The 27,292-nt window shown below is 43.2% G+C and overlaps 1 protein-coding gene across 1 annotated transcript in view; it reads right to left on the bottom strand.

Moving 5' to 3' along the window:
* MEGF11 (multiple EGF like domains 11) overlaps nt 1-27,292 on the bottom strand; it is a 191,448-nt gene that overhangs the window by 57,337 nt on the left and 106,819 nt on the right. The window contains exons 7-9 of the mRNA XM_057372272.1: nt 27,024-27,160; nt 21,621-21,833; nt 14,740-14,914 (exon numbers count right to left, since the gene is read on the bottom strand). Of these exons, the coding sequence (XP_057228255.1) occupies nt 14,740-14,914; nt 21,621-21,833; nt 27,024-27,160 (525 nt within the window). The remainder of the gene's footprint in view (nt 1-14,739; nt 14,915-21,620; nt 21,834-27,023; nt 27,161-27,292) is intronic.

Here is a 27,292-nt window from a genome sequence, read left to right as displayed (position 1 = left end):
GCTAATCAGAGATTTCTAACACCATATCTGATCCCCTCCCTCTCCCCTCCTTGCCAGGCTGTGCAGGTGGATCAGAGGTGCAGCCCTGGCAGCAGCCCAGGGATGCTCCACGCTCAGTGCCCAGAGCACTGAGTGGAAAAAGGGCACAGTGCAGAGCCTTCTGTGTGTGCTGATCCACAGAGCAGAGAGACCAAACACTGCTGCTGTTTGTACCTGAGGCCTGAGTGCCCAGATAAGCTGCTCAGTATGGATTGAGCACCTCCAAATGTACATTTCTATGTACACACAGTGCGTGGGACACCGGTGTGCCGGGATGCGCTGCCTGCGCACTGATGCAGATCACAGATACCCTTCTGTATATTTACTTATTTAATTGTGACATTTACAATTAACCCAAAGTGGTTCTCCACAAACATTCCCTCAAGGTAAACATATGGTACCCAGCAACACAAACTGTCAGAACAAACTAATTTCCTYAATGGTGTTCAGTGGAAATTACTGCGCTCTTCATGGGCGGATCAGCAGCAGGGGGAAACTTTGTACTTGCACCGGCCTTGTCCTCCACCCTGGACTCAAACAATTTATTCACGACCTTACTACACAGCATCTTTAGCTTTCCAGACATAATGATGTCCTCTGGCAGAATTCCTTTCCCCTCTGGGTGCTGCTAATTACTCCCTGCAGAGGCCATTATTGGTGCTGATGATAAAATGCAGTAAAAGCTCCTGTGCCAAGCGTTCTGTGTGCAGGTGATTGCTGTGACTGAGGGCTGACTAAAGTTCCTTTACCCACCTTGTGATGTGATGTAGCTGTGCTGGGGTTTGATACTCATCTAAAAGGACAAAATGAAAACACCAACGACCTCATTCAGTCTCCTTTCCCCATGCCCTTTCCCTGGGAAAGACAGGGTAAGGAGGAGGGGATGGGAAAGAGTTTTCTTACTCTTAAAAAAGTGATTTTACAGCTCATGACTCACCCAAAGACAGAACCATTGGCAGCCTGAATGCCAGAGTCTTTCATGAAATCATCAACCCCTCCAAGAGCCATCTGCAAAGCTTTCCCCAATCTACACCTTGGTGCTCTGAGCAAACCGTGGACATRCCAAGCACAGATCCCTTTGGGAATGAGCAGAACTCCCCCCTTTGCTTCCTACAACCTTACAAGGATTTACAAACCTTTACAAATGGATGTCAGCATTTTATTTCACCTCTGAATTAGTGCTAATATGCTAATTCATACAGTAAATTTCACAGTAAATGCCAAGTTCAGAATTAGTCAGCCTGATACTAATTCTTCAATTTGATGGTGGATCAGAAGTATTCAGCAGAACACGCACACAAACAAAATGGAAACTTCATTTGTTATAGAGAGAGTAAGCAAAATAYTATAAATAATGTCAATTCTATGTACTCACAGTACTTTATTAGATAGAATTTAATTTCATTTTACTGGTTATAGATTTCGTTAAAAAAAGCAAAGCTGTGAGCACTGAGAGCAAGGGGAGTAACAACTACCACAAAGGAACTGTGGYTGTTTTTTCCAAACTGTTCCCAGAAAATCTTGTTGAACTTCACAGATTCCTATTTTATAAACCCAAATACATTTGCTGTGGCCTGCTACTGGGATAACTCACATCACTCCCCCATTAAGGCCACAGAAGAACCAGGACCATTTCTGGCCTCTCAGGCCTCAGAACCTCTCACTCCCTACCTGGTTTGTTCTGTTTCCCATTGCAGACCCTCAAAATTAAGCAGAGATACATTAACAATATATTCAGGTTATTGTTTATTTAGAAAAAAAAAGAACAGAAAAAAGAAAGAAAAAAAGAGAAGTACTCAGCCTATGGTCCCCAGGGCTACAGTGGGTTTCAGAGCAGCAATTACCATCCATCCTCCCAGAAGGGACCTTTCCCAACCCATTGCCCAGGCACCTTGGGAATCCTTTGTCACAGCTCAGGAAAGCCTTTGGAGGGGATTTGGCTGCCTGGGGAATAATTTGTACCATCAAGATGGGARAACTTGTACAGCCCCCAGGCTGGACACCGTGCATGTGGAAAACTGGAACTAACTGGACAGAGCTCATGGTTTCCAGCCCAGCAAATGCCARCTGTGAGRGATTTATTGGGCAAGGATCTGTGYATTTCAGGAGTCAGRCACTGCATGTTGGYTCARGGTCCTCTCACACTGGGACTCCACTGGAAATWTGTCTTTTCAAGTGGAGGGTGCACRGAATCTCACCMCTCTCCTGCCCTCCAGCAGCTTGGCTCCAACATGCTCCACRCAGCCAAAAGGAACAATGCTCTGGCACAACAAATCTGATGAATAAAGGCAGCAAATCCGAGTTTTGGGACGGCTTTTCCCCCCTCCATGAAATCCAGTGAAAACAAACACAAATAAAGCCTTCATTTAAAAAATTGGATTTTGCATACTAAAAGTCRGCAAACCTGAGCTGGATTTCTGTCAGCAAGCGCCATAATCCCCCTCACCACCAGGGAACACTTCTAGTTTGCACTAAAAATATGCCCAATACCAGTCAGTTATCTGCAATTAAAAAAAATCCATTCCTACTGTACCAGTTACCTAAACACGGTTATTAAAAAAGGAAAGAGAATTCAATAAAGAAAGCAGGCAAGAGATCGTACCCTTCCTACTGCTTCCCGTAAATCAGTGCAGCACTTGCTGGCAAAAAAAAACCCTGGACTGGCTTTACAACACTTGAATATCTGCCTGGTTTAGTATTTAGGTTTAACTGCAGAGCCCTTTAGTGTCAGCGAAGCAATGAATACAGCATCACATAATTAAATGTATTCAGAAGGAAAGTAGTGTGGAGAGCACAAAAGATGATCATCAACCTCTGAACGGGAATATTTTTTTATGCAGTCAGCACTTTTCACCTAATAGAGTATCACAAAACACAGTTATCCAGGAGGGACCTCTCCAAAAAGAGGGGATTGGATTTAGATGGGTAAARTAGGGAGATTATCAAGGCAGGTAAATCATGTCTGTGCCAGGGGGATTACTCCTGTCCAGCGTGGGGCCAGCTGGGAAACCAAGTCCTCTCTAGTTAAAGCAATTTAAAACTGGAATTTAAACCTGGAATAGGGCCACTGCAGATTTATACAGGTGAGGCAGGGAGCAAACTCTCAGAATATTTTAAACTTAAGTCTGGAAAGCTGTAAGGAGTCAAACATTTGTGGGCTCRCTCTGTCACTGTAACCAAGATATTTGGGCTCTTTGATCAGCTGCTGTTTTGAAATGCTCCAAACCCCTTGGCCTRATCACAATTAAATATCCCCAAAAGTAAACCAGCCCAGTCATCCTGTGCATTATTTCAAGTTAGTGGGAATTATTTACATCCCTGAGAAGCACATCCCTGGCACATGTGCTCTTTGGTGTGCCCAACAAGCCACTTGTGTCCAAACCAGGGACAGAAGGTGGCTCAATGACAAAATCCCAAACCACAGCCCCTGAATATACTGTGAAGATAAGAAAAAKCTGGCTTCTTTCTCCTTTATTTAAATGGAGGCATCGAAATCAGGGTTACTACTGTGGAAAAGGAAAGATTTTGGCACACTGTGCCCAGTTCCATCATTTCCTTTCCCAGATTTGGGCAGCACAGAGCAGTGGCTAACAGGAGCCATGTGGAAACACAGATTAGCATTTCAGTGCCATGCAGGGACCTTCAGAGTGGGAACCCAGAGCTGCCCATGACAATTCTGCCCAGCTATTTTATGGAAGCACCTTTTTCTGGCAATTTGAGATGGTTCCTGCTCTGTCCACACACCCTGACCAGCACAGTCCCAGATCCACCTTGTGAAACAGCTGTGGCCTCCTGACTTCTTTGCAATAATAAATGTTTAATGGGCTCTGGCTGACAAGTCTGAACAGTTCTGTGAAAAGGACATCAGCTAAAACAGGAAATAAAAACTATCATTTATACCTTCAGCCTCTATGATGTTTTCTGGCAAGAAGATCCACAGTTTAATTATAAATTCAAAGGAGAAGAAACATCTTTATCTGCTTGCTTCAAACCCACTGCCGGATTTTTAATTGGGAAACTTCTTATACTGTGGTAAGTAGCAAGAATGAATCCCTTCTTCCCCTTCCCCCATGGAGTGAGAGAMCTCTCACATCCCTACCCTCTGTGACCCCTTGTCTAAGCAAAATCATCCCACTGTTATGCCCATTTTATGGGAGCCATTTCACAACTTAATTACGCATTCTGTGAAAAGCACTCTCTTTGTTTTTAACCTGCTGTGCAATCATTTAATTGGCTGCCCTTTGTTCCTAGGTTATTAGAAATAGTAAATAACCATTCCTTGTTCATGTTCTATGCACCAGCCCCAGCTCCACAGATCTCTATCGTGTCCCTCCTCAGCCATCTGTTTTCAGAGCCGAGTTTCCGCTTATCGAGGGACTCTCTATAGAAATCATTCCATATAAAAGATGATCTTTGTCACCATTTCCATTCTATCCTTTGTAAGCAGGAATCAGCCAAGCTGTGTGCAGTAATTCRAGAATTGGATATATTATGGATTTACACAATGCCAAAAAAATGGCTTTTCCACCCTGTTTTATTCTCATCCTGATCATTCCAACTATTCTATCAGGCGCTCTGGATTCGTTTTGAGTTTTTCAGACTCATTGAGGGGTTGAGTTTTTCAGAAAACTACCCACAGTGATTGCCTGATCTCCTTCCCTGAATAGCAGGAATTAAATTAGAACTCATCTTTTGTGTATTTACTTAACATTATTTCCCTATCATCTSTTACTCCGCATTGTTAAACACTGAATTTCAACATACCCACTCATTCAGGAACAGGAAGCTTTCCCCAGATTTGCTGCTGCCTTGACAATCCCAATAATTCTGCATTAGTTGCAAACTTTCTTTTAGATTTCCTCCATGGATGGACTGTACAATAAAGGACAATGTCCAAGCACAGCCTCAAACCAGTCCATCAGTGCACACTTGAACTCGTGTCTACTCCCATGGACTGAGTCCAGGAGGAGCTAAAAGTGCTGGACACAGCAGGAATTCCCAACTGGCCCCTTGCTGTGAGCACTGGAGCCACGGGAGCAGCAATATGAATGGGAAACAGGCAGCAATGGGGCTGATGGTGCAAACAGTTGCATGGACCTTGGTTCTGAGCTGCAGGATCCACAGGTGAGAGGATCAAAACCAAAAAAAAGCATCTAAAAAAGAAAAGATGTCAGCTCTGAGCTAATGGGCTTTGAGGCATAATTCTGAAAAGCTGGTGAATAACCTGGCCACCACACACAGGCAGATAAGAGATACCCCCTTCAAACTCTCACAGATATTCCTAAATCCAAAACCCTATGGCAAAAGAGTTCAAGATCTGGTAAAATTTCAGTAGCTCTTTGTTGTCAGGAAACCAAACCAGGATTTTTCCTTTATTCATGTCTGATGGAAAAGAACCAAGTCTTTGACTGTACAGTTGCACAGCAAATAAAATGCAAAACTAACCTGTGACTTAAATCCTGTCCTTAGGAGGTTTTAATGAAATCAGTTTGCAATTTGAGCTACCAGGAGAGTCAGCTACCACCACTTTCATGCACAGATCCACAGATAGTGTGGATAAAGATATTTCCATTTGGAAGCCTAACAGATGAAAGGAGACACTGCTATTGGCAAGCAGTTCATCCCTCTGCAAAATTCAGATCAAATAACTCAGTCTGAGCACAATATTGAGCTCCACTGGTTCTGAATGAGGCTCCAGGAAGGGAAATGCAATTTGACATAGCCACATTGCCAATTAAGGATAAAACACATGAAATATGTCAACTAGCAACAAAGGCAGAGGCTTTCAGGCTTTCTGTACCAAGTTGGTTCCTTTGGACCCACTTACAAAAACTTTGGAGTTCTTCGGGTAAATAAAACTGCAGCAGAGCCCAGTAAAAGTAAATAGGAGAAGAAAGAGAAGACCTGGGACTTGCTCAGAGTTCTTATTAAATTATAAACTCTGTGTGTGAGTGAATAAGTTCTCATTAGTAGAGGCAGACACTGAGGCAAACCCTCCTCTTGTGTATCTGGGACAATCCCACTGAAGGCAGCAGTTGTGTTCAGGTAAACTTGGGCTGACAAAGGAGAATTTGAGCTGTCACAGACAATTTCCGCAGCTTGTGCATTGACAAGAGWGTGAGCAAAGAAAATGAAATGGAATAGCTCATAAAAGGTTGGGAAAAGTTCCACTGAATTGAAAGAAAGGGTAGATTGCGCAGCTGAGCAGGAGCCACTGTGTCCTGTGCATTCAGTGACCTTGTTAAATACTGCAGTACAATAGTTCACCTGCTCAAAAGCATCCAACAAATTCCCTGAGGTGGGAGCAGAGCCTTTGTTCCTGCTCCTGCAGCCAGGTGCTGCCAGGGCACTGCCAGGGTTTGGGAAAACACAGGCTCTGGAATGCCACAGCCACCAGCACTCCCACAGAAATCCCTAATTGGAGCTCGGGGGGAGAACAGCACCAGGCCAGAATGACAGCTCTGATATAAAAACCTAAATAAAACTGATATAAAAACCTGATAGCAAAATCAGTGGGGGAACGGCTTGGTCTGAAAGCCTGGAATTCACAGGTGGCCTCCCCTAATGATCTTCCCTGTTGGGACTGGAATGGAGATTATYTCCTCCTGCCATTCAGCAGAGCCAGAAGAATCCATTTGTGAGTTGGTACTGAAATGCTGGGTTTAGCCCACATCCAGCTCCCCTCACTGAGGTGGTGTCCATTGTTTCCTAAATGACATGTGGCAGTGTCACCCCAGAGCTGGGCAGATTCCCCAGCTTCCCCTGCCATTTGGAAAAGGCTCTGGACAAGCAGGGTGGCACACAGTGCTCAGGAAGGGTGCTGCTCTAAAAGCCCTCAGTACTCGTGCTCTTTGTCCCCAGAAAAAGCCCTACAGGGACCTCGAGATGGATCACCCAGCCACGTCACCAGGCTTGACCTGAAGCAATGGTTTGTGAAGGGAAAATGGTAAAAAGGCTCAATGTGCCAGCAAATTTGCCGGTGGCTGCTGATGGAAATGGGGATTGTGATGTACACACTGATCCACAGGGAGCTGGACTGAGACCAAGTCATTCCACGCAGGGCACTGCACAGCCAAGAGAAGATCATTCTCAGTCTGTACTGATCACACCGAGTAGCTTTGGGATGAAAAATGTTATCATCTGTTATTAACCCCAATGGACTACAAAAAAATCAAAGCACAGCCACTGCACACACAGAAACATGTTCTTTTGTATGCATTGAGAAGTGGTAAAAACTCAGGGGTCGTCAATGAAAAGGGACATCAAGATGTGATTCAGAGGCAGTTTTCATCTGGTCTATGACTGTGCAAAACTCTTGGTAAGTGCAAATGATCTGATCAGCTCTGTTTATGTGGAAAATGTACCAAACCAGTGGRTGTAAGATGCTTTGATTTCTGTTTATCAACTCAGACCTTCCAACTTGCAGCCCAGCTGACAGGAAAACGTCAGTTCCTTCATTTCAAAAACACATCCCCAGCTCATCCCAGGCTGTACGGAACAGAGAGGGTTTTGTTGCCTGCTTGAGATCCACTTCTTGTTTCACATCCACTTGTGAAATAATTTGTAAGCTCAAAAAAAAAGAAAAAAAAAAAAGAGCTGAGCTTTCAGACTTTATCTAGAAGACACCAAGAAAATACAAGTTGTAAGGAGAGTGCATTCCTCAGTGACCAAAACCAGGAAAGAGGGATCTGGGATGCAGCCATAGTCAGTGTAGGGGGCCTGGCTGTGCTGTTGTGACTGTCTCACAATTATTAGGATCTTTATCCACTTTTTAAACACTAGGTGAGTATAWTTTTTTACTTCCACCATGGTTTCCCAGGGCACAGCTACATCTTCCATTTTTTAAAGTTACTTTAGTTGAATTTCCCATATCTCTGTCTTTCACATCACCTCCAGACCTAAAACTGACACTGATGTCTGTTATCAAAGAGGCTGCATTTCTTTCTTGCCAGCTTTGACAAAATGAGAATCTCAAACCTGCTCAGGACACTTGGAATCTGAAGGGCTTTTTGGTGATTCTTCAGCTGCATCTCACTACTCCCAGTATCCAAAGAGGGACTTTCCTTCTTGTGCTGCTCCTGGGATCATCAGGGACAGTTCTACTGGGCTGGCTGGGCCTTTGCCCTGTCTGTGCTTCTCAGCCGTAGCTGAGGAATTGGTCAGGACTGCAGTGAGATATTCCAAACTTCTCAAAATTACTAAGAACTTTTGGATAACTGAGGCAAAACAAAGGAAAAAACAAGAACCAGGAAAGAGTTCAAAGGCTAGGAGAATGGGAATAAATTTGCTTTACATCTTGACTTAATACTCAGCCTTTGCTCAGGCAAAATCCTTTCCTTTTCAGGGAATATGATCCATGTTGTGGAGTGAGGGATTAAGTGRGTTTGAGGTCCATGAGCACACCTGAGTGTCCTTTGCCAGGTAAAATGACAAAGGAGACCTGACAGTGTTACTGCAGCAGGGCAGGAGAGGCTGGAGGAGCAAGGATAGAAATCTGTGGCAAACAATGCTCTTGTAGCTCCACAGCTTCTAAGACAACTTGTTTTATTATCAATTAATAATTCATGCCCTGCCAGCTGCAGCCCCCCCTGCACAGTCAGTGTGCCTCTCCTCATCCCCTCTGCCTCTGCTCCTCGCCCTTCTCCATGGGCTTGAGRCGTTGGGTCATGAACACAAATGGGAAACCAGTGAGAAGGAAATGCATCTTCCCCCTGCACCCAAGTAATTCATGACACGAGACCCTGCAAACCATTCCTGGTGCCTGTGATACTCCAGTTAATTGGACAACTGCTGTGCCAGAAAACCTCTCCCCCACCTACGGCAAGTCAAATTTATACTGGTGGCTGGTAACAAGAACATCTTGATAAAATGGGTGAATTTATTTTATACCTAGAAATGAAAAGAGCTCTTAACAAAGGGGGGTAACTGATATGCTCGGTAAATCAAGGATAAAAGGACACAGGCTCTATTGAAGATTTTTTCCCCTCGTCTTTTCTTTTTAAACCTTTTGATGAGGTGCCCTGTTGCTCTGCGATGAGCTTCCACTGAAGTACTTTTGGAATTATCTCAAAGAGAAATGGATCATTTAAATGAGTTAAAGCCCCCAAACCAGATCTGCTATCTCCAACCTTACGCTCATTTTTTATATTAAGAATTTTGYGAAATTTATAGAATAATTTTACTACCGAACCAGGGGCTTATAACACAAAGAATTCTCATTCATTTTTTGCCTGCTTCCTTCTGAAGTGGTGAAGAATGGTACRTTTAGAATAAAGATGAAAGTTAATATGTAGAAGAGAGGGAATATTGTGATAAATTTGTACCTTGTGTGTTTAGAAAACACCTACAGGCAACGATGCTTCAAATTTCTCCAGACCTACCTGGGACTTGGGTCCTTCAGGGAAAATTCAATTGAAGATAAGATAAGGTGCTCCTCTCTATTTACTCTGTTTTTTTCTTCCAGACAACAGAGAGAATTTTAAAGGTGTAAGACAGGAGAACAGGCTTCCACTTTTCTTAGTATAAAGATTGTTTTTTCTCTCCTGTATGTTTTCTTCAGGGAACAAGAGATATGGTATGTGCCAGAAGGAAGCCATTTATGGCTGGAATAGTCAACAGACTGGACCTCTAAGTCCTCATGACCTCTAAAGGATCATAATCATGGTCCTCCTYATTCTATGGAACAGTAAATTGGTAATTTTACTCACTGAGAAGGCACAGAGCAGACTAAGACTGGTCTGAGTCTGTGTGTGGGTGTTTGTACTGACCAGGAGATTATCCACTGCACAATCAGGCATGCATTTGCTGTGCATTTGAATAGCACTTTAGAGCACTATAATTTATACTTAYTTTTACTAAGTGCTCAAGCTACTGYTCTTTGTGTGTTACCAGGGCTGACTTTTACTCCACGTGCAGGTAGGCTGGGAAGTTTTACTCTGATGTAAACCCTGGGAGCAATTTGTACCCCCGTGGTAGGGAAAGCATTATGCTGAGAAACTCAGGCATGCCAGACAAAATTATGGACTTACAGACGCAGATGAAGCTTGTGTTTCAGTCCTTAAGTGCCCAGATTCCCACTGAGCCCAGCCAGAGATCCATACACATAAACATCTTTACAAAGGTATATTTGAAAGGCATTAATTGTGCTTTTAAAATGCAATTTTGATGCAGCGCCAACAGAAGATGCAAATGGCTGCAGATGCACAGCACAGGGATAAAYCTTGGAAAGCTTTAGGGAATGCAGGAGCCATTCCAAAAGCTGAAAAGTCATCTAGTAAGAGATCACCACTGCTGTAGTTCCCATCCTTCGCTGCATGTGATTGGCTTGTGTGGGATCTACCAATACAGTGAAGAAATAGAGAAATGTCAAAATGGATTMTTTCATTTTGGTGATGAAGTGCTCGCTCTGCTTGCCAGCATGCAGGGCTCAATAAAAGCAGACAGGTCTTCAAAAAATAGCAGCATAAATAGATGAACTCTTTAAAGTAATATAAGTTCTGTCATCTGGATGTGAAATATAGACCTAAGCGCCCGCCGAAGTGAAAGCTGACCGCACATYCCGCAGAGAAGTGTTAAAAGTTTTCTCGGAGTGTCTTGAGCTGAGGAATGTTTTAACTACATCTCTCCTCGCCACAACACACAGAATGAAAGCATTTGAAGTTAAACCCATTTTTCAAAAGAAGAAAACAAAGCATCCATAAAGAAACAAAGGCAGAGCATGRTATGAGGTCTCTAGATAGCCACTGTTTTCTGGGAAGCTGCAATTAGCTGTGCAATGGAGAAGGTGAATTTTGTGGTATTTCAATAGTATTTATAATGATTGCAGCAGCTAAAATGCTGATAGGGACTTGCAGGGGGTTGGKTTCAAGATTTCCTTGTGAGACACAAGGTCAGGATTCCTATGRTCTCCTGTCATATTTAATTCATATYCTCTGGCCTTCTTCACCACATTTATTGAGTTACAGGAATAAAATTCAATGAACCAAAAACAAAAAAAAGAGAGAGAGGACACGGCAAGTTTTGATTTCTTTTATGTCCCTCCTGCACACCTGAGTTCAGTGGACTTSTAGGAGAGCATGTTGGAGCAGGATTTGGAAGGAGGGGGAGGTACAATTTGGTATAACCCCTCTCACCATCCCCATAATTGCATCCAGGGGATTTATTGCAAGCAGTAACCATTTCCACGTGGGAGTGAGGATCCAATTTCTACCAGTCAGGACTCTCCCYGGGTGCTTTTAGGGCTAATTGTGCACTCCCTGTGCATGTCTGCCAGCTTCCTTCAGATCACAACGAGATGGCAGCAGAACAGCTTYACCCAACCATTCTTCAGAGAGCATCACCAGCAATTCATCCCATCGGGGCTGAGAGGAAACCCTCAAATATGGTAAAAGTCCCAGTTGCAGGGAAGTCCCTCTTGTAAGGACGATTCCCTGCAATCTGTTTGGTTAAACTGACACAGTCTTTATCCTCCTTTCCAAGCAGGATGCTGGAAGCACAGCATTCCCAACAGTCCTGTGGAGAATGGGGAGCAGCTCTGGGCTTCGGGGAAGATGATTTCATTGTGTCTCCTCTACTACAATGCTGTTTTTATTGCCCTGTATGCTGCCTCCAAAGACTGCCTGGTCTGGGTTGTGGCTCCCTCAGACCTCTCAGCTTTTTTTCCAGTCAAACCCACAGMCAGATCTGCACTGTGGTTCAGACACCCACAGGGGTCAAACAGAACCATCCCCCAGTGGGAGCACAGTCACAGCAGCACCTCACACAAACACCCTGTACTGGTACCCAGTAACAACACTGCCAGCTGCGTTTGGAGCCAGGTATGTATGAATCTGGCTTCTGAGTCTGCCACAAAAAATTCACCAAAAAAACAAGACAGAAAATGCTTTGAAATTCTATCCTAAAATGCAAGCTCACCACTATTTAGCATTGGCATTTTAATTYTTGGAAATGTCACAGCTAATAAATAATGTATTTTCTTTAAGCTACAATATACATTTTTATTTCACAACTTGAATCYTCTTAAATTTCAAAAAAATAAGCACTTTGCACACATACATGGCAACCTATGTGATGGTTGCCTTTTCATTTAATACATTTAATAAAGGTGACCAGATGCTTTGTGTTTTTAATGGCTTGTTCTGCATCCCAACAAAATGTCCCTGTTTTGGCTGTGAGAGCAGATGATTCATCCTGAAACCCAGCCCAGCTGCCCTGACACAGGCAGGGTGAGTTAAAAACCCACCATCTGTGCTGAAGGAGTGGGCTGGAGGAGTGCTTTGTCAGGAAAACACTGTCCTTCCTTGGGCACTGCGTATTCCAGGCAGCCAGGAATCCCAAAGCCCTGTGGGTCCAACCTCTCTGCCTTTGCAGATGGAATTCTGCAGTTATATCCCATCTCCCAGCACATTCTCTTCCTTCCTCCCTTCCTGAGAAGCCCCTCAGCCTGCTCTGCCCGTGCGTAGATCAAACATTGCTGTGAAATGTAARATGTTGGTCCTGGTTTTATTCTTTCCAATTACATGGCAAAATTCCTGCCYGTGTGGCTGCCTCAGCCAAGCCTCATGCTCAAAAAAAAGTGWGAGGGATTCATTTATGGCTTTTGTGAATAATTAGCTCTGCCCAGCTCTGCATTAGCAGCACTCCAGCGCCAGCTCTGCCAAAGGACACATCCTGAACTCACAAGCAGCACTCGCCCCAATCCAAGGGCAAAACTCACCCCCAGGCAAAGCTCCCGTGCTGCCTCAGCAAAGCCAGGCAGGAATATCTGCAGGGAAAGCCTGGTTTGGAGAGTATCACTTGGTTCCAGCCCCACAGCCTTTTCCAGCTCACCTCCTCCCCACCCGGAGTGTCCCGGCAGGACATCACCACCCCRGGGTGGGAGGAAAAGGTTCCCAGCAACTTTTCTGCACAGCCTGTGCTCTGCAGCACTTGAAAGAAGCATTGCAGCTCATCTGGCATGCACACGAATGACAAATATGCTTCAGAGGCAATAAATTAGCAATTTCAAGGCTTTACTTCCCCTCATGGACTAATTGCCAGAGATTATAGTATATTATGTGAGAGCAATGATACTAATGCCTAAATATGCTTCAGTGATTATAGAGCTATCCTCAATAACCAAGCTGTTTAAATGTCAATGCAAGAAAGCTCTTTATTATGAGATTAAATATTATTTTGAAGCAATGCAATAGGAACTTCCCAAGCTTTCTGCCTGCACTAATGCTGCCTTGGGGCAATATATATTGGACAAGGTATGTTTTTTTAAAATGTATACAGTAAAGGCTCCCTAAATGCTGTCGTGCTGCAAATTTGAACAGCATTCCTGATAAGGAGGARGACCTTGGCATATTTTTATTTTGCAGTTGTTACTAACATGCCTTCATCCTTTCTCCACTCATGTATCAACAACTGTATAGAGAAGATAAATTCTTGTTTTCTGTTAGTGGAGTTGGGAATCAAACCTCAATGACCTTTTCTTTTATTGTTTTTCCCCTCATCTCTAACTACCATTATCCTGCACAGATGCTTTTGAGTCCAGCCCCTCACACCTAAATAAATCTGGTAATASCTGGCATTGAGACAACCCCTGGAAATCAGATGGAAGCTCCAACTTTCAGATTCAGCTGCTGGCAGAGAAAGAAAGTGTCTTTAAGCCATAACTCCAACTGCACAGCTCTGCAGATGCCAGGTGGTGATCACAAGCTCAGGTGTGGATTTAGAAGGAAGGGAGGCTAAAAGGTCCTTGGCATCCCACTAATCTCATACAGGACCTCCCCATTATGGATCTGTCGAACAGCAGTCCCTTGATTTCTAGTAAACTTGGTAATTAAAACTCATAATTTTTATAATAGTAAAGAAAGCATAGATAGGCCTGTGGGGACAGGGCAAGTAAAATTACGGACACAGAAAGACAACTGCTTGTGAACTTTGGTGGAATTCTCACTTTTAAGTAATTTTTTTCTTATAAGAAGTATTGTTTCTTAAATACAGCCTGCACCTCTCTTCCATGGTGTGCTCCTGAAGCAAAGAGGGGCTTCATACACAGATGACCAGGGAACTTATCAGAAAGAATTCCATCCTGTCCTGCCTTAGCAGGACTGGACACCTGGATCTATGTCTCAATACGTTCTGCTGCAGCCTGGCAATCGTTCACTCTGAATTTTTGATGTTTTCATCTTGGCTGGTTTCTTCAGCCATTTTATATCTCACCTATAAAACGTAATGCTTGCTTACCACTGAATGTCGGAAGCTCTTTCTGAWGCTCAGGTAAAAGACACCTGCCACACAGGCTCAGAAAAGACATAAATTGCTCTATCATTTGTAACATTTTAAAATATCTTCATCTATTAAAATCGCAGTGTGACTGACAAGGAACATGCTGAAAGGCCAGGAGAATCCTTTCTCTGCTCTTCCAGGCAGACAATAATCTGACATCTTTTTTGTTACGTCTTGACTTAGAATATAGMAAACCATATCTTTATCTTTCTAACAATAATAAACTCAGAACAGGCATGTTAAGTAAACAACCAGAACCAATACATTGACACTTCTCAAAGGACAGTTGTGTGGCCATACCAGAGAATGGTGGAAATTACCTGCATTTGGTTGGTTTTATTCAAATCTTATTTTAAATCAGATAAAAAAACTGTTACAATTTTGCAGCTGCTTTATGAAAGCCCTCCCACTGCCAGCCCCACTCACCATGAAGCCTGGGGCACAGGTGCAGCTCCCAGTGATGCTGTCACAGTCGGCCCCGTTGTGGCAGGGACAGGGCACCYGGCAGCCCTCGCCGTAGTAGCCCACGGGACACGTCTCGTTGCAGTAGAGCCCAGCCCAGCCAGCCTTGCAGCTGCACTCCCCAGACAGAGGATGGCAACTAAGGAAGGGACAGACATTCATGAGTTGTGGGCAGGAAGGGAAAACACAGCCCAGAATGTGTCACATGTCACACTAGGGACAGGACAAGCATGGAAACTCTTTAGGGTGGTCCACATAACCAACTGTATAACTGGGAAGGGAATAGGGAATCTGGTGCTAAATTCCAGCCTGGCCCAGCATTTCCAAAYACCTGGGAACTGCCACAGCACTGGGCAGTTTACACCTTGAAGTTTAAGATCTTCCATTCTCAAATCAATGCCACTGGGATTACTRACACCAACCACACCATTAATCCTTACAGCTGCAGGACAGGTATGTGTGCACTACTTGGCTGGAATACAGGCAGCCAAAGATGTTCAGGGCTAGGAGAAATTCCAGTGGGTGGAGGAATGCAATCAAGAGAGCTATGAAGATAAACCTGAGTTCTGGGGCACAAATATTATTCTATTCTATTCTATTCTATTCTATTCTATTCTATTCTATTCTATTCTATTCTATTCTATTCTATTCTATCCTATTCTATTCTACTCTACTCTACTTTACTCTATTCCTATGCAGTCCTCAGTGTGAGAGATGAGAAATAATATTGCTGCAAATCCCATTATCTTTACTCTCAGAAAATGGAGAATAGACTTCTGCAAGGTGGGATCTCTCTCCAGGCCTGTCTCCTGGTTTTTTGCATCACAGAAACAATTTCTTTTCCTTTATGATTATTTATTGCTACAGTTTAAGATTGTAGACATGACTGAATGGGTTTCTTTACACCYATAAAATTAATATTGTATATGTTAATTTTCAAGGTAACCTCATAAAATGTAATTTCCAAGTATGTTYCAGGCAATTACTGGTAGGAGAGGTTGGTCATATAGTGTTGCAACTAAAAAGGATCAAATTTTCTAAGTGTCAAATGTTTCATCATAAATAGTGTTTTACTGACTAATTAAAACAATTCATCAGCCTAACAAACTACCGTCCATGAAATTCTTCTGACAAAGCAGTCCCTGAAATTATGGTTTTCCACAAAGCACCTCTTAACATTCAGATGAAAATAATAAAACCTCGGGTTTCCCCCATGTGTGTATTAATCATTGYCTAATAGGAGCAGAAAGCTTAATATTAAAGAAGGATTTTGAAGTGAATTTTGTGTTTCTCTGTTTCCACTACTACCACATGTATCATGTGCTTCCATGAGAACTGCATCTCTTGCTAAATTAAATCTTTCCAAGGTAATATATGACCAGGGCAGTTTGAATCAGTCTGTGACAATTCAACTGAAAATACTACACTCAGTAAGAATTTTCACTCCGAGGTTGGCTCCTTTATCATCATGGACAGGCTTTTTGCATGGGAGCATGGGATACAAGCTATAYTTTAAGGACTAAAACTCATCCTGACGTGCACTAAAACAAGAATCAAAACTAAACAGACTTTCTAGAAGAATCTACTGAAYGCAGGGAACTTGGACTGCAAAACAAGGGCCAGTAGAAGGCTGAGAGCATATTATGCTCCACCAAAGCCTTGTCCATGCTTTCATGGGACTGTGAGCCAGGAAAATGCAATGAAGATGTTTGGGGCCCTCCATCCATACAATCTTCCCATTGAASTAAGGATGATTTYGYTATCAGCCTGAGCAGATCAGAGTTYTGTTTTCCTCCTAAACCAAAAGCACTCTTTGACAATCAAGGTGCCTGATGCAGTGTTAACTTGARGAGGGCTGAGATTTTGATGCTTTCCCAAACTGCAGAAAGCAGCTGTTCTCTTCCCAATCCTGCCAGGGAATCTTGGCCACCTAACTGTCTCCTCTGCCTTAATGTTTCCCATTTCTAAAATGATGCCTTTCTTCCTTTGGAAATCCTTTAAAGAACTGTAGTGGATATCACTAAACAATACAGAGTTTTTATATGAATTCTTCTTTCTGTCTTGTATGAACTATTCAGATAATTTAAGTGAAAAGAGTAACATACTAAATAGACTGCAGCTCATGATGTAGAAGTGGATATATGTGTGTGTTCGGAATGTTTCTCTTCTGTAAGCATTTTGAAAAACTATGTTCTGGTCAAATTACAGACCTAGAAATACAAAAGAGCCAGAAAATTCATCTATTACCCATGCAAACATCCATGCACCCAGACTGCCCAGTGAATGAAATGCTATTTGGACAAAAGTTGTAAAGTTTGAGGCAGAATAAACCTTGAATAGCAAACACAGCCAGAAATTGGTATCAGTAACTGTGTAATTCCTCCCTTCCCGTTCTGAATGCACCTTTCCAGGCCATGTGTCCGTGGAACATTTTGCCAGCATGGGTCACAGTGCAAGTGAGGCACTGCCAGTCCCCAATAAACTGAAATGAACATAAATTAATCAACACTAACAATTCCTCTGCAGAAGGATCATGGAACTGATGGATGGGAGCATGGGAGGGTTCCAAAAGGATCCCAAACCCACTAACATCTGTTTTCCAGCCCTTGCTGGGAGCCAGAAGGGAACTTTACACCCTTCAAAGAGTTTAGCACTGTYACACTTGAGTAGTTTACATTGAACCTCAACAACTTTTATTTCTTCAACTCTGCTGCATCACAGGAAGAAGCGGGGTAGGAACCAGGAGTGAACAAAGGCAGCCAAGTGTTCCTGTGGCTCCAGGCCAAGCAGAGGCGGAACGGAGTTGTCCACARCACACAACAGGGCTGGAAATGAAAGGATTCCAGGGCTCTTGCTGCATTTTGGAAGTTACTGTACAATTCCTGTCTTTTGAGCCACATTTACAGCAATAAAAGATYTATTTGTAAAAATTTTACCAGCTGAACTTAAAAGCATAAAGGCATTTTTGACCTTTAATTTTTTCAAGCATCTAATTTGGAGGAAATCTGATGAAACCAGGTAAATTTCTCAAGGCAAATTAGAAAAAGAAATATTTTAGACAGCACATTCTGTTCCAAATTCTGAATTTGTTCTCCACACATCTTTCAGCCAAAGCAACACCTTCCCAGTGAATTCCCTGACTTTCTGTTTATATAGCATCATCAGTCATCTCATTTTTGTTAACAGCAGCCTAATCTTTACAGTATTTTCTGTATTTTAGAGCTGTCCACTCTACATTCAGTCTCTCTTGCTAAAGTGTCTCTTGCTTTAAAGCAGTGGCCACAGTGAGACTACAGGGCYGCTCCTCCAGTCCAGCACATCTTCAAAGCCAGCCTTGCTCAGCACATTATTGACTCAGATCAAGGCAGAATTTCCTGGAAGCTCCATGGGGTTTGGTCCTCCCAAACCCRCTGGTGTTGAGGCAGTAATTGGAGCTTCTGGAGATCTGCCCATACCATCTGAATTTGCCACAGTGTCTTCCTTCCCTTCTCACAYCTCTGACCTGGGGAAGATGTTCCCAAGGGCCCATGGCTCCTCAGGCTGGCTCCACAGCAGTGCTCAGGAAGGGTGGGTGGCCAAGGCTATTCCAGCTGCTCCCTTCCCTCCCTGCCTGACAAAAGAGCAAGCCAGGATTTTTCCTTTCCAGCTATCACGGGCTGTCTCAACGTGGACTTTTTGCAGAGGGGAGTTTTTTRCAGGTGTACCCTTCCCTGTGGAAGGACAGTCCCATCACCACCACATTCTAAATCACCTCATTGTGGGGCTGTTCACATGTCCCATACAAAGTGCCTTTCAGTGTGCTTTGATGCAGAAATTATTGCATGGTGTCCTTCAGTCATTACCATGCTGGAGGTTARACAGGATGATCACACTGATCTCTTCAGACATTAAAATAAATAGATCCATGCAAATGGAAAAGCTGATTGTGTATTTCTTCCTGTTCCTCCTCAACTACTCCTCAAAGCCTCCAGAATTTTCCAGTCAACTCTCCAACAACCAGATCAAACGAGACAAAACCAGGGATGGGAGATTCCCTTCCCTTCTACAAGTGTTTATATAATTATCCTACACACTTGGGGACCACAGCGGCTTAAACTGCTCCTGGGGAAAATAGCTGTGGGTAAATGAGTAACTTTGGAAGAGCCTGGTTTCAGTAAGGAGAAACACTCAGGGAGGAATGGGAAGAGGTGGGTGGGAAGAGAAGTGCACTTTATATGGAACTGGTTAAACAATCAGCACKAAGATTTGTTCAGAATACGGAGTGCCTTTGGGAAAGGTCATTTTCCATCAGCTCTGGAGCTCCTTGGCTCAGCAATTGACAGCACTTTGCAGAGCTGGTGGGAAAGTGGAGAGCTGAAATCCCATGGATGAATGAAAGAACATTTACCGATCTACAGCTTGCTGATATCTCTTTGTTCCATAACAGCAGCGATAAGATGTAGGAAAAAGGGAGATTTTATCAACAGAGAGACCAGACTCATTTATTAAGGAAGCAGAGATACCATCTCAGCAGAGGATGCTGCAAGGGAAGCTGACGGAGCAGTGTTGGGAGGGAAGGAATAAAATGTTCCCATCAGACAGCAACCAGGCACAGGCAGAGTGTGCAGGAATGACCACATGGCCAGGAAAGAGCTGGGAGAGGATTCAATCCTCCCCCTTTCTGAGCTCTCTGAAACCCCTCTGAGACCTCCTCTTTCCTCACAGCTGGATGGTGCAAGTCTGTTCTTTCAGGAAAGATCCTCTGGCAAACTCTCAGAGCACCTCCCACGTAGTTCTGAGTAACACTGGGTGAATTCCTTCACCCTCAAACCCACAGCCTTACCCCACCTAAATGAATTCAGCACTTGGATGAGAAATAGCAGCTGAGCTCAGCCTTGCCTGTGGCCTGCAGCCCTTCCACTCCGTTTCCCCTTTCTGGAACACGGGCACACCAAGAGGTTTCTGCAGGCTCAGGAGGGGAGAGAACACACGTGCCAGCTGCTGACCATGAGCATATTCTCACCCTCYTGTACACCTGAAGAACATTTTACACTGAGGAACAATTCAGCCTGGGCTCAGCACAGGTTGGAGCCGCACTCACTRGCAGGTCCTGCAGTGGAATGACACGTGGGAATTCATCCCTCAGCTCGCTCTGCAATAATTCCTGAGGCATCTCCCATCCTCAGCACAAACAGCACCAACCTTTTGTGTATAGTGTGCAGCTCATGCCTCAGGGAGGGTATTTTTGGCAGTGATTTCATGATCCACAACATGATCAGAAGCGATGGAAGACTCTGGTGCAGAGTTCCCTTGGAGCCTCAAACCCTCTGGATCCTGGCTGTCAAACCCAGTTGTGCCAGAGCTCTCTTGCTGCACAGGGGTTGTATCACCACAATTACAAGTTTTTAAATAATCCATTGTGAGCTCTCACTTTCAGTTAAGCAAAGCCTCACGACTCGCAGCTGAATTCACAAAGAAAATCACCTGTTTATTTCCCAGACTGAGACAAATAGGCTCTATCTCAAGCACACAGACAGATTAGCCTGAAGTGTTTGTGTGCGTGTGGCTGTGTGTGCACACAAATGAGGTGCCATTTCTTGCATACATAATTGAGGGTGTTTAGATTTTAGCAGCAGCAAGATGGTAAGGTGGGTTTGTCATCATCAGCAGGGCRGTCAGGTCCCCACCTGTCTGGTTGGAAATTGAAGAATGTCTGGATTGAGGGCGTGTTTGCTTGGCCATCAATTATCTCCAGCTCCCCCTGAAGCCTAGGCAGCCCTAAATTGGCTCTGCTGGTGAGCAGGAATGGACAGAAGAAGGAGGGACTCCAGTGGCAGCTGAGGGGCTCAGCACTGGGCAGGAAATGTGGCTCCAGTCCAYCAGAAGCTCAGGCCAGGGTGGTTTGGCTGCCCAGGCTCCCTTTACTGCAAGAGAGGGAGGGAGGATTCTCCAAACAGCAATTCCAGYAGTCAGTAAACAAGGCAAGGAGTTACTAAAGGTAACAAAGAGGATAATAAGGAAGTCTTAAATTCTTCTTATGTTTTCAAGGTTTGGAGAACTTATTCAAGCCTGCAATGGGAAAGTAAATTCAAAGTACTCAAGTCCGTCTGTGGTTCTTTATCACAGTAAAGAGAACCTCAAAAATTAGATTTCAAAAAGAGCAAAAAAGAGAATAAACCATCAAACAGGACCCTGACCTTTTAGGGAAGGCTCATTCTATTGTAGGTATAATTCCCTGATATTTATTTCCCTGAATATTTCCCACATGCTCACAGAAAATGAAGAGCAAAACCAGGTTCATGTGAGGAGTCTATTTTGACAACGTCGACCCTGTTACTGTTCCACAGACTGACTCAGGGATATTGATTTCAGTCTTTTTATACATCTGCCTCAAGTGTTTCCAACAAGRTAATTTGCCATGAGACATCAGCTGAAGCAAATTAGGTTTCATGTTCAAAGTCCCCTTGCTGTCTATAGAYCTAACAAGGAAAACCATGTCATAAAAAGAAGCAAAGTGATGGATTTGAGTAAATATGTATCTATTTTTTAAACTTCAGTGGGTTATTATCCATACATATGAGCATCATCTGGTGGTTCTTATGCCTAGAAGAATTTCATTACAGGATAAAGCTGCATGTCAGGCTGTTTCATGTGTCACCAGAACTGTTAACAGATACATGCTTAGTGTCTGGCTGGATTGAGGCTTATGGATTCAAACTCGAGGTCATTTAAATCAGTTTTGCAATCAAGAGAAACTCTGTACTTAAAACTACAGACAGAACGACAGTAGGTGTAGTTAACGGAATGTTTTCCCGTTGCTTTTATTTGACCAGTGCCTGCACTAGAATATTTCACGATGCACATACCTGAGAGTGTTGGTAATATTGCAAGGGCATCTCTTGTTGCATTTGAGGCCATAATAGCCTTCTGGACACATTCTTTCCTGGCAGTGAATGCCTTTGAACCCAGGGTCACATATGCAGGCCCCATTGACGTGGTAGCACTTGGCCCCGTTCTGGCAGTCACAGGTCTGTGAGCACTGGAAGCCGTAGGTGCCGATGGGACACTCCTCCTGACACCTGCAACAGGATAGGGGAATAGGATTCAGTCACAGCCACAACCTCATCAGGACATGGCTGTTACACAGGAACCTTTCTGTTAATGAATTAAGCACAAAATCACTGCTCATTTATTTAARTAACATACTGCTGATGGTATCAGCGGAGCGACAGGACATCCTGGGCATGCAAATTGCTGCTAAGAGAAGCTGCATTCAGCCATGCCCAATTATATCCTGCTCAATTTGCATTAGTTAATATTACCTTCATTTCAAAGTGCATTCTTCTTTCCTGAACCTTGACAATTGCATTCATCAGTTGTAAAAAACAGACAGGCAATAAAATATTTTATTAAGAAACCCCTCTCCTGGTTGACTTCTCTTTATCACAGAAGGATTGTGCACCTCCCTTGAAAGCATATGGTCCTCTTGGTGATGAGGAGGGTTAAAAGGGAATGGGTATTTAGCAATATTCAGCAAAATGATCTCCAGCAATGTTTTCATTTTACTTGCCCCCTTTGCTGTCATTGCACCGGTTTTATACCAACATAGAGAAAATAAACCCCTTTGTGTTTTGTGTGTGTTCTGAGTAACAAAAGCTTAAATTTACCTTTCTTCTACTCCAGGGTTGCTCAGTAGTAAAAAATCTCAATAAAAATCACTTTCATGCTCCTTAGTGGAGAATCTTCTTTAAAATTGCCAACATTTTTAATATTTGATGCACATAAAATTGGAACGAGCAAACACTTTACACAGATTGTTTTAAATTGCACCTTCCATGTACTGTTAAAAATATCTCCCTACTTGAATACATTCTGAGATCTGCCAAAAAGTCTGATTCCTTGTCCTAAACAACYAATTTAAGAGTTCAGACTATTTCCTACTCCTAAAAGCTCAGCTAAGGTCCTGAAGAAAGCAACTGATTCTGTGCTTGACATAATTCARTGGCTTCAAAATTCTGCAATGAGTCAGTACCAGGGTTTACATGATCCACCGTGAAATACAGATAGGCCTTTTCAGTTAATAAAAACAGAAAAAGAAGCCCAGAAAAGCCCAATTCCCTTATCACATGGATGCCAGGCATTGGAAATTGCCTATCAGCATTAATTTAAGCCTGAGCATTGATTAAAGTGTATACTGTAAACTCAGTGGATGGAGGCAATTGTTAAATGTCTTTCTGCAGGTCATTTCACAGCTGGCAGGTGAGAGTTAATATAATGATCAGTAATAAAAGATTAATGTGTGATGCAAGCCAGGCAAAACTGCAATGAACACGGGCAGTATATAAGAAGGGCATTACTTTTGCAGCTTCAGATTATCACGTTTTACTAAAAATAAATGAACACAGCAAAGGGCCTAGCTGGTGATTTAATTCCAGCASGCACCAACACAGTTGCTGGTTGCAAATCCGAGTTGAGGAGTTCATACGAGCCCCAAAGTAAAAGGAGTTTGGGACAAAGAGGGAAAGAGTCTGGAGAGGCAGCAGAAGAGAGAGCCCTGCTGCTCTCAGAGGGTTCAGCTGCAAAGCAAAGAGCCAGCAGAGAATGGGAACAGTGGGGCTGGAGCACTCACAGCGAATGAAATGCAATAGGAACAATGAAGCTGCTCACGTCCCCACTGCCACACAGACCCCAGAGTGAGCAGGAGAGCTCGGTGCTCCACGGGGTGAATTCTCAGTCAATAGTGCACTGTATCATTCTATATTTATAGGAGATGAAGCATTACCTAGCAGGGAGAAAAGCATCTRGAAATGAAATATTGACGACCTAATCCATTTACATAATTAGCCTTTTTCTACTAACAATTTAACCAACTTATTTATTTGGAGATCAAGCAGCTACTGCTAATGAATTTTATACAAAGAATACTAATAATGACTCCTCTGGAACATGAGAATAATCACAGCAGGAATTAGCTTTCTACTTAAACATCTTTCCTTTGCAACATATCAATCTAATGTGTCCATAGCACCATTAACAACCAGATACATTGTTCAATTAAATTACAAAATGAGCTGCTAAGCCCTAGTTATGTTTCTTGTTTAATTTACATTGCTTTCTGCCTATCTGGGGAGATTCGTATTGTAATATCCACTGAACTTTAATATGTACTATAATTATTTGGGTTGGGATAGGATAATATGGCTGTCACCTGTGGAATTAATGGAAGCAATTTCACAAAATATTAAACAGAAGACAGCCTGCTTAACAGATGAACTTAGTACATGCACCTACGTTTTTCCCCACAATTTTCTTTTTTTAAGGAATAATGCTGCAAAGGTTTTTAGGCTGTTCTCTTTGTTTTGAAACAGTAATCCCATTTATGTASCACAGACAAATATGAAAAGCCATCCTAAATACACTAACCTGGAGATAAGAGATGCAGGTACAAACACAATAACAGGAGAGTAAATCTGCCCACATAGTTCTAATAAATGTGAGATTTATTCTGTTAAGAGTCAATCTCTAGATATAAGGGCAATATGGAAAACAAAGCCAAAGCAGCATGTTCACTTTTCCTGTGAGCTGAATTCTGAAGCACTCCAGTCTCAGCTTCTAACTGTGCCTCTGCCATTATTCCTTTCCAGTTTGTAAAACGCATTTCCATGACAGATCCAGTCATTTCAGTGAGCACAAAGCATCCTGCAGTTATTAACAGTGCTGCCAATTGCTGAGAGATTTAGTGCAGTGCCACTCTTGGAAAACAGGTAGGGAACAAAAGTGTGGCAATTACACTCACACAGAYCTTCATGACCATTTCATCTCCACAGATATTTATCTAACTCGATGTTATTATCTTCTGCACATGATGATGAACTGTAGCATTATATGGTACTTATTGACAATTTAAAGATGATAGTAGGTAAATTGTATTTATGTCTTTATTGCTGTTATTCACAGTATYCATCATTATTAAGAAGATTTTTGCCAATGCTTCGTGAAACGTTGAAGAAAGCAGTGTTTTGTTGTGCAGCAGATTGTCCTGCTCTTCTTTTTGCTGTGGCAATGCAAGAGCTGCAGGAGTTGCAGAGGGTAAAACAGACTCTGAGCTAAACTGGAGCTGCGTGCTCTGTCCCATTGCCCAAGTGGTGCGAACACATAACCAAGGAAAGCAAATCAGACTCATTAAAGACCTCATCCCTCCCTGAAGTCCATGGGCAGGGGTGTGCTCAGACCAAACCAGTACAGCCAGTATAAACCAGTACAGCCAGTATAAACCAGTACAGCCAGTATAAACCAGTACAGCCAGTATGAACCAGTACAGCCAGTACAACCCAGTGCAGCCCAGCCCAAGCGAGAGGCAGAACTGCAGGATGTAACAGGCCTGAGGTTCCCCTTCCCTTATTGAAGGGGGATGAGAGGCTGATACTTGAATATGTTTTAACCTTTCAAGAGCCCATTAGAAATGTGGGAATTTCTAGGCTAATCCACTTTTACCCTGCTGCAGGCAGAGCTTTCCTAACTGCTTGTTTACCTTTTAAATCCTATTCTCATTCATCCTTTCACACACCTGCATTTCTGCTCTCCTGCCTCTCCYTTCAGTGTTTTTCACTTCCCAGCCCCAGGACGGGGAAGGTGAGCCATTCCCAAGRGTTTTGCTTGGATGCAGGTCCAGAACAGGACCTTCTCTCACTTCTTTCCACTTTTCCTAACTGATCCTGCCTTATTTTTGTTCCTCCCTCCTTTCTTAAGCCACATCTCCCTTTGGAGTCCTAATCTCTCTCATTTTTCTTCAAGCACAGGTCTCCTGAACCCTCTGCTCAAGCACAATCCTTTTGAGTTCCTTCCAGGTCTTCCCTGAGGTGCCTCCTCTGCCCAGTGTCTCCCTGAGATGCCTTCTCCAGCCCCTCTCCAAGAGCAATCAGCAGTAAAACCATCTTCCAATCTCCTTTCCTCATCCCCAATAGGAGCACAGGCTGCTGGCTGGGGGCTCCCAACAGCTCCAACACTTGATTGGATTGATTCACCTACAGCCAGGAATMCATCAGGGTGTGCAACAACCAAATGGGGAGACCAGGAGGCTCTGTCAGCTTTTCCCAGCATGCCCAGAACTGGGAACAGCTTGGGATTGTAGTGTGGTCACCACTATAAAGGTCCAGGCTGCATAGTTGCCTCCTTTAGTGAAAAAACCAGGAATTATATGGCCCCACGTCTGGAAACACTGTCTCCAGATGGAGAACGGGGAAGAGAGGCACACTGATGTCTTCTCCTCTAAATTACTTGGAAATAATTAGTATTTACTCTGTATTCAACCCCATGCAAATCCTGGCATAAACTACAGAACCCCCTCCAGTTATAATTGTCCATAAAATGGAAACAGGGAAGYTCCACATGAAACGGGAAGGAGCAGCCTTCTGACCCTCCCACAGGGATGAGGGTTGGATGTTTGTGCTACAACGACCTGCTGATCATCCAGCGAAGGCAGRAATGAGAAATTCCAATGAGCTTTGTTACATAAAAATATAATTGTAGCATATGTCAGCACTGAGCTAATTAAACAGAGAATAGAGAGGAGAAAGTGCTTTAGCACAATGCACACTGGTGAGYTGTGCATCTCTGCAAACCCTGGTGCCCCAGCCCCAGTGAAAAGCAATCCTGAGAGCTGCCTGAACTGCACTTCCCAACCTTTGTTAGCCAGGATTAGCTGCAGGCTAAGGCAGCACGTGTCTCAATCCCTCATTGACTTTGCTGTGTAGTCATTTTGCTGAATCCATGACACCTTGGTAAAACAATATTATTATCTGCTCTGATCGATTCAGGGGTGAAGGCTCTCGTTTATAAATTTGGAGGATTTATCACCTTTTGCTGGTGGCTGAGATGGATCAGTGCTACAGCAGCACAGAGGAATGAAGGAGACATTAAACTGCTGCATTGCTTACTCTTGAGGATATTAATTTGTGTAAAGATAGTTCATTTACATATCTTGTAAACATGTAATGCTCTCTATTAAATTTATCACTGTAAATATCTAAATTAAATTTAATCCATTAAATTTTAAAAGTTATATTAAAAACCCCTGTAAATGGAGAGCATTGCCAATAAAAAGTAATAACATTGCCACATTTATATTGCTTGAAGTGCTTCAGAAGGATGAACCTAATTGGAGCAATAGAAACATAACATCATTTTTCAGGGAGGAAGTTTGTCCTAGAAGGGATATAAATATTGACAGTCCATGGTTAAAATGAAAGGCTTGGGGGGTTGATTTTTACCTGTCTCCTATATAGCCAGCTGTACAGAGGCATTTTCCTGTCACGGGGTCACAGTGTCCTCCGTTGTGGCATGGACAGTCCTGGCTGCAGTTAATTCCAAAGGTGCCAGGAGGACACGGCTGTGCACACACCAGCCCCTGGTAAGGTTGCAGAAAGAGCAATATTTCAGTCAACATTCATAATGCAATACATTTCTCTATGCAGCTCGGAGTTTTATTGTCCTTCTTGMTAAAACGAGATGTAAGTGTAGCAGCAATATTTTATCTGCA

The sequence above is a fragment of the Malurus melanocephalus genome, unplaced genomic scaffold (genome assembly GCF_030028575.1).
Source record: "Malurus melanocephalus ecotype Western Australia unplaced genomic scaffold, MMel_1.1 scaffold_169, whole genome shotgun sequence".
In the NCBI taxonomy this organism is placed as follows: Eukaryota; Metazoa; Chordata; class Aves; order Passeriformes; family Maluridae; genus Malurus; species Malurus melanocephalus.
The sequence above is the reverse complement of the archived record's forward strand: the minus strand, read 5'-3'. Positions and strand labels throughout refer to the sequence as shown.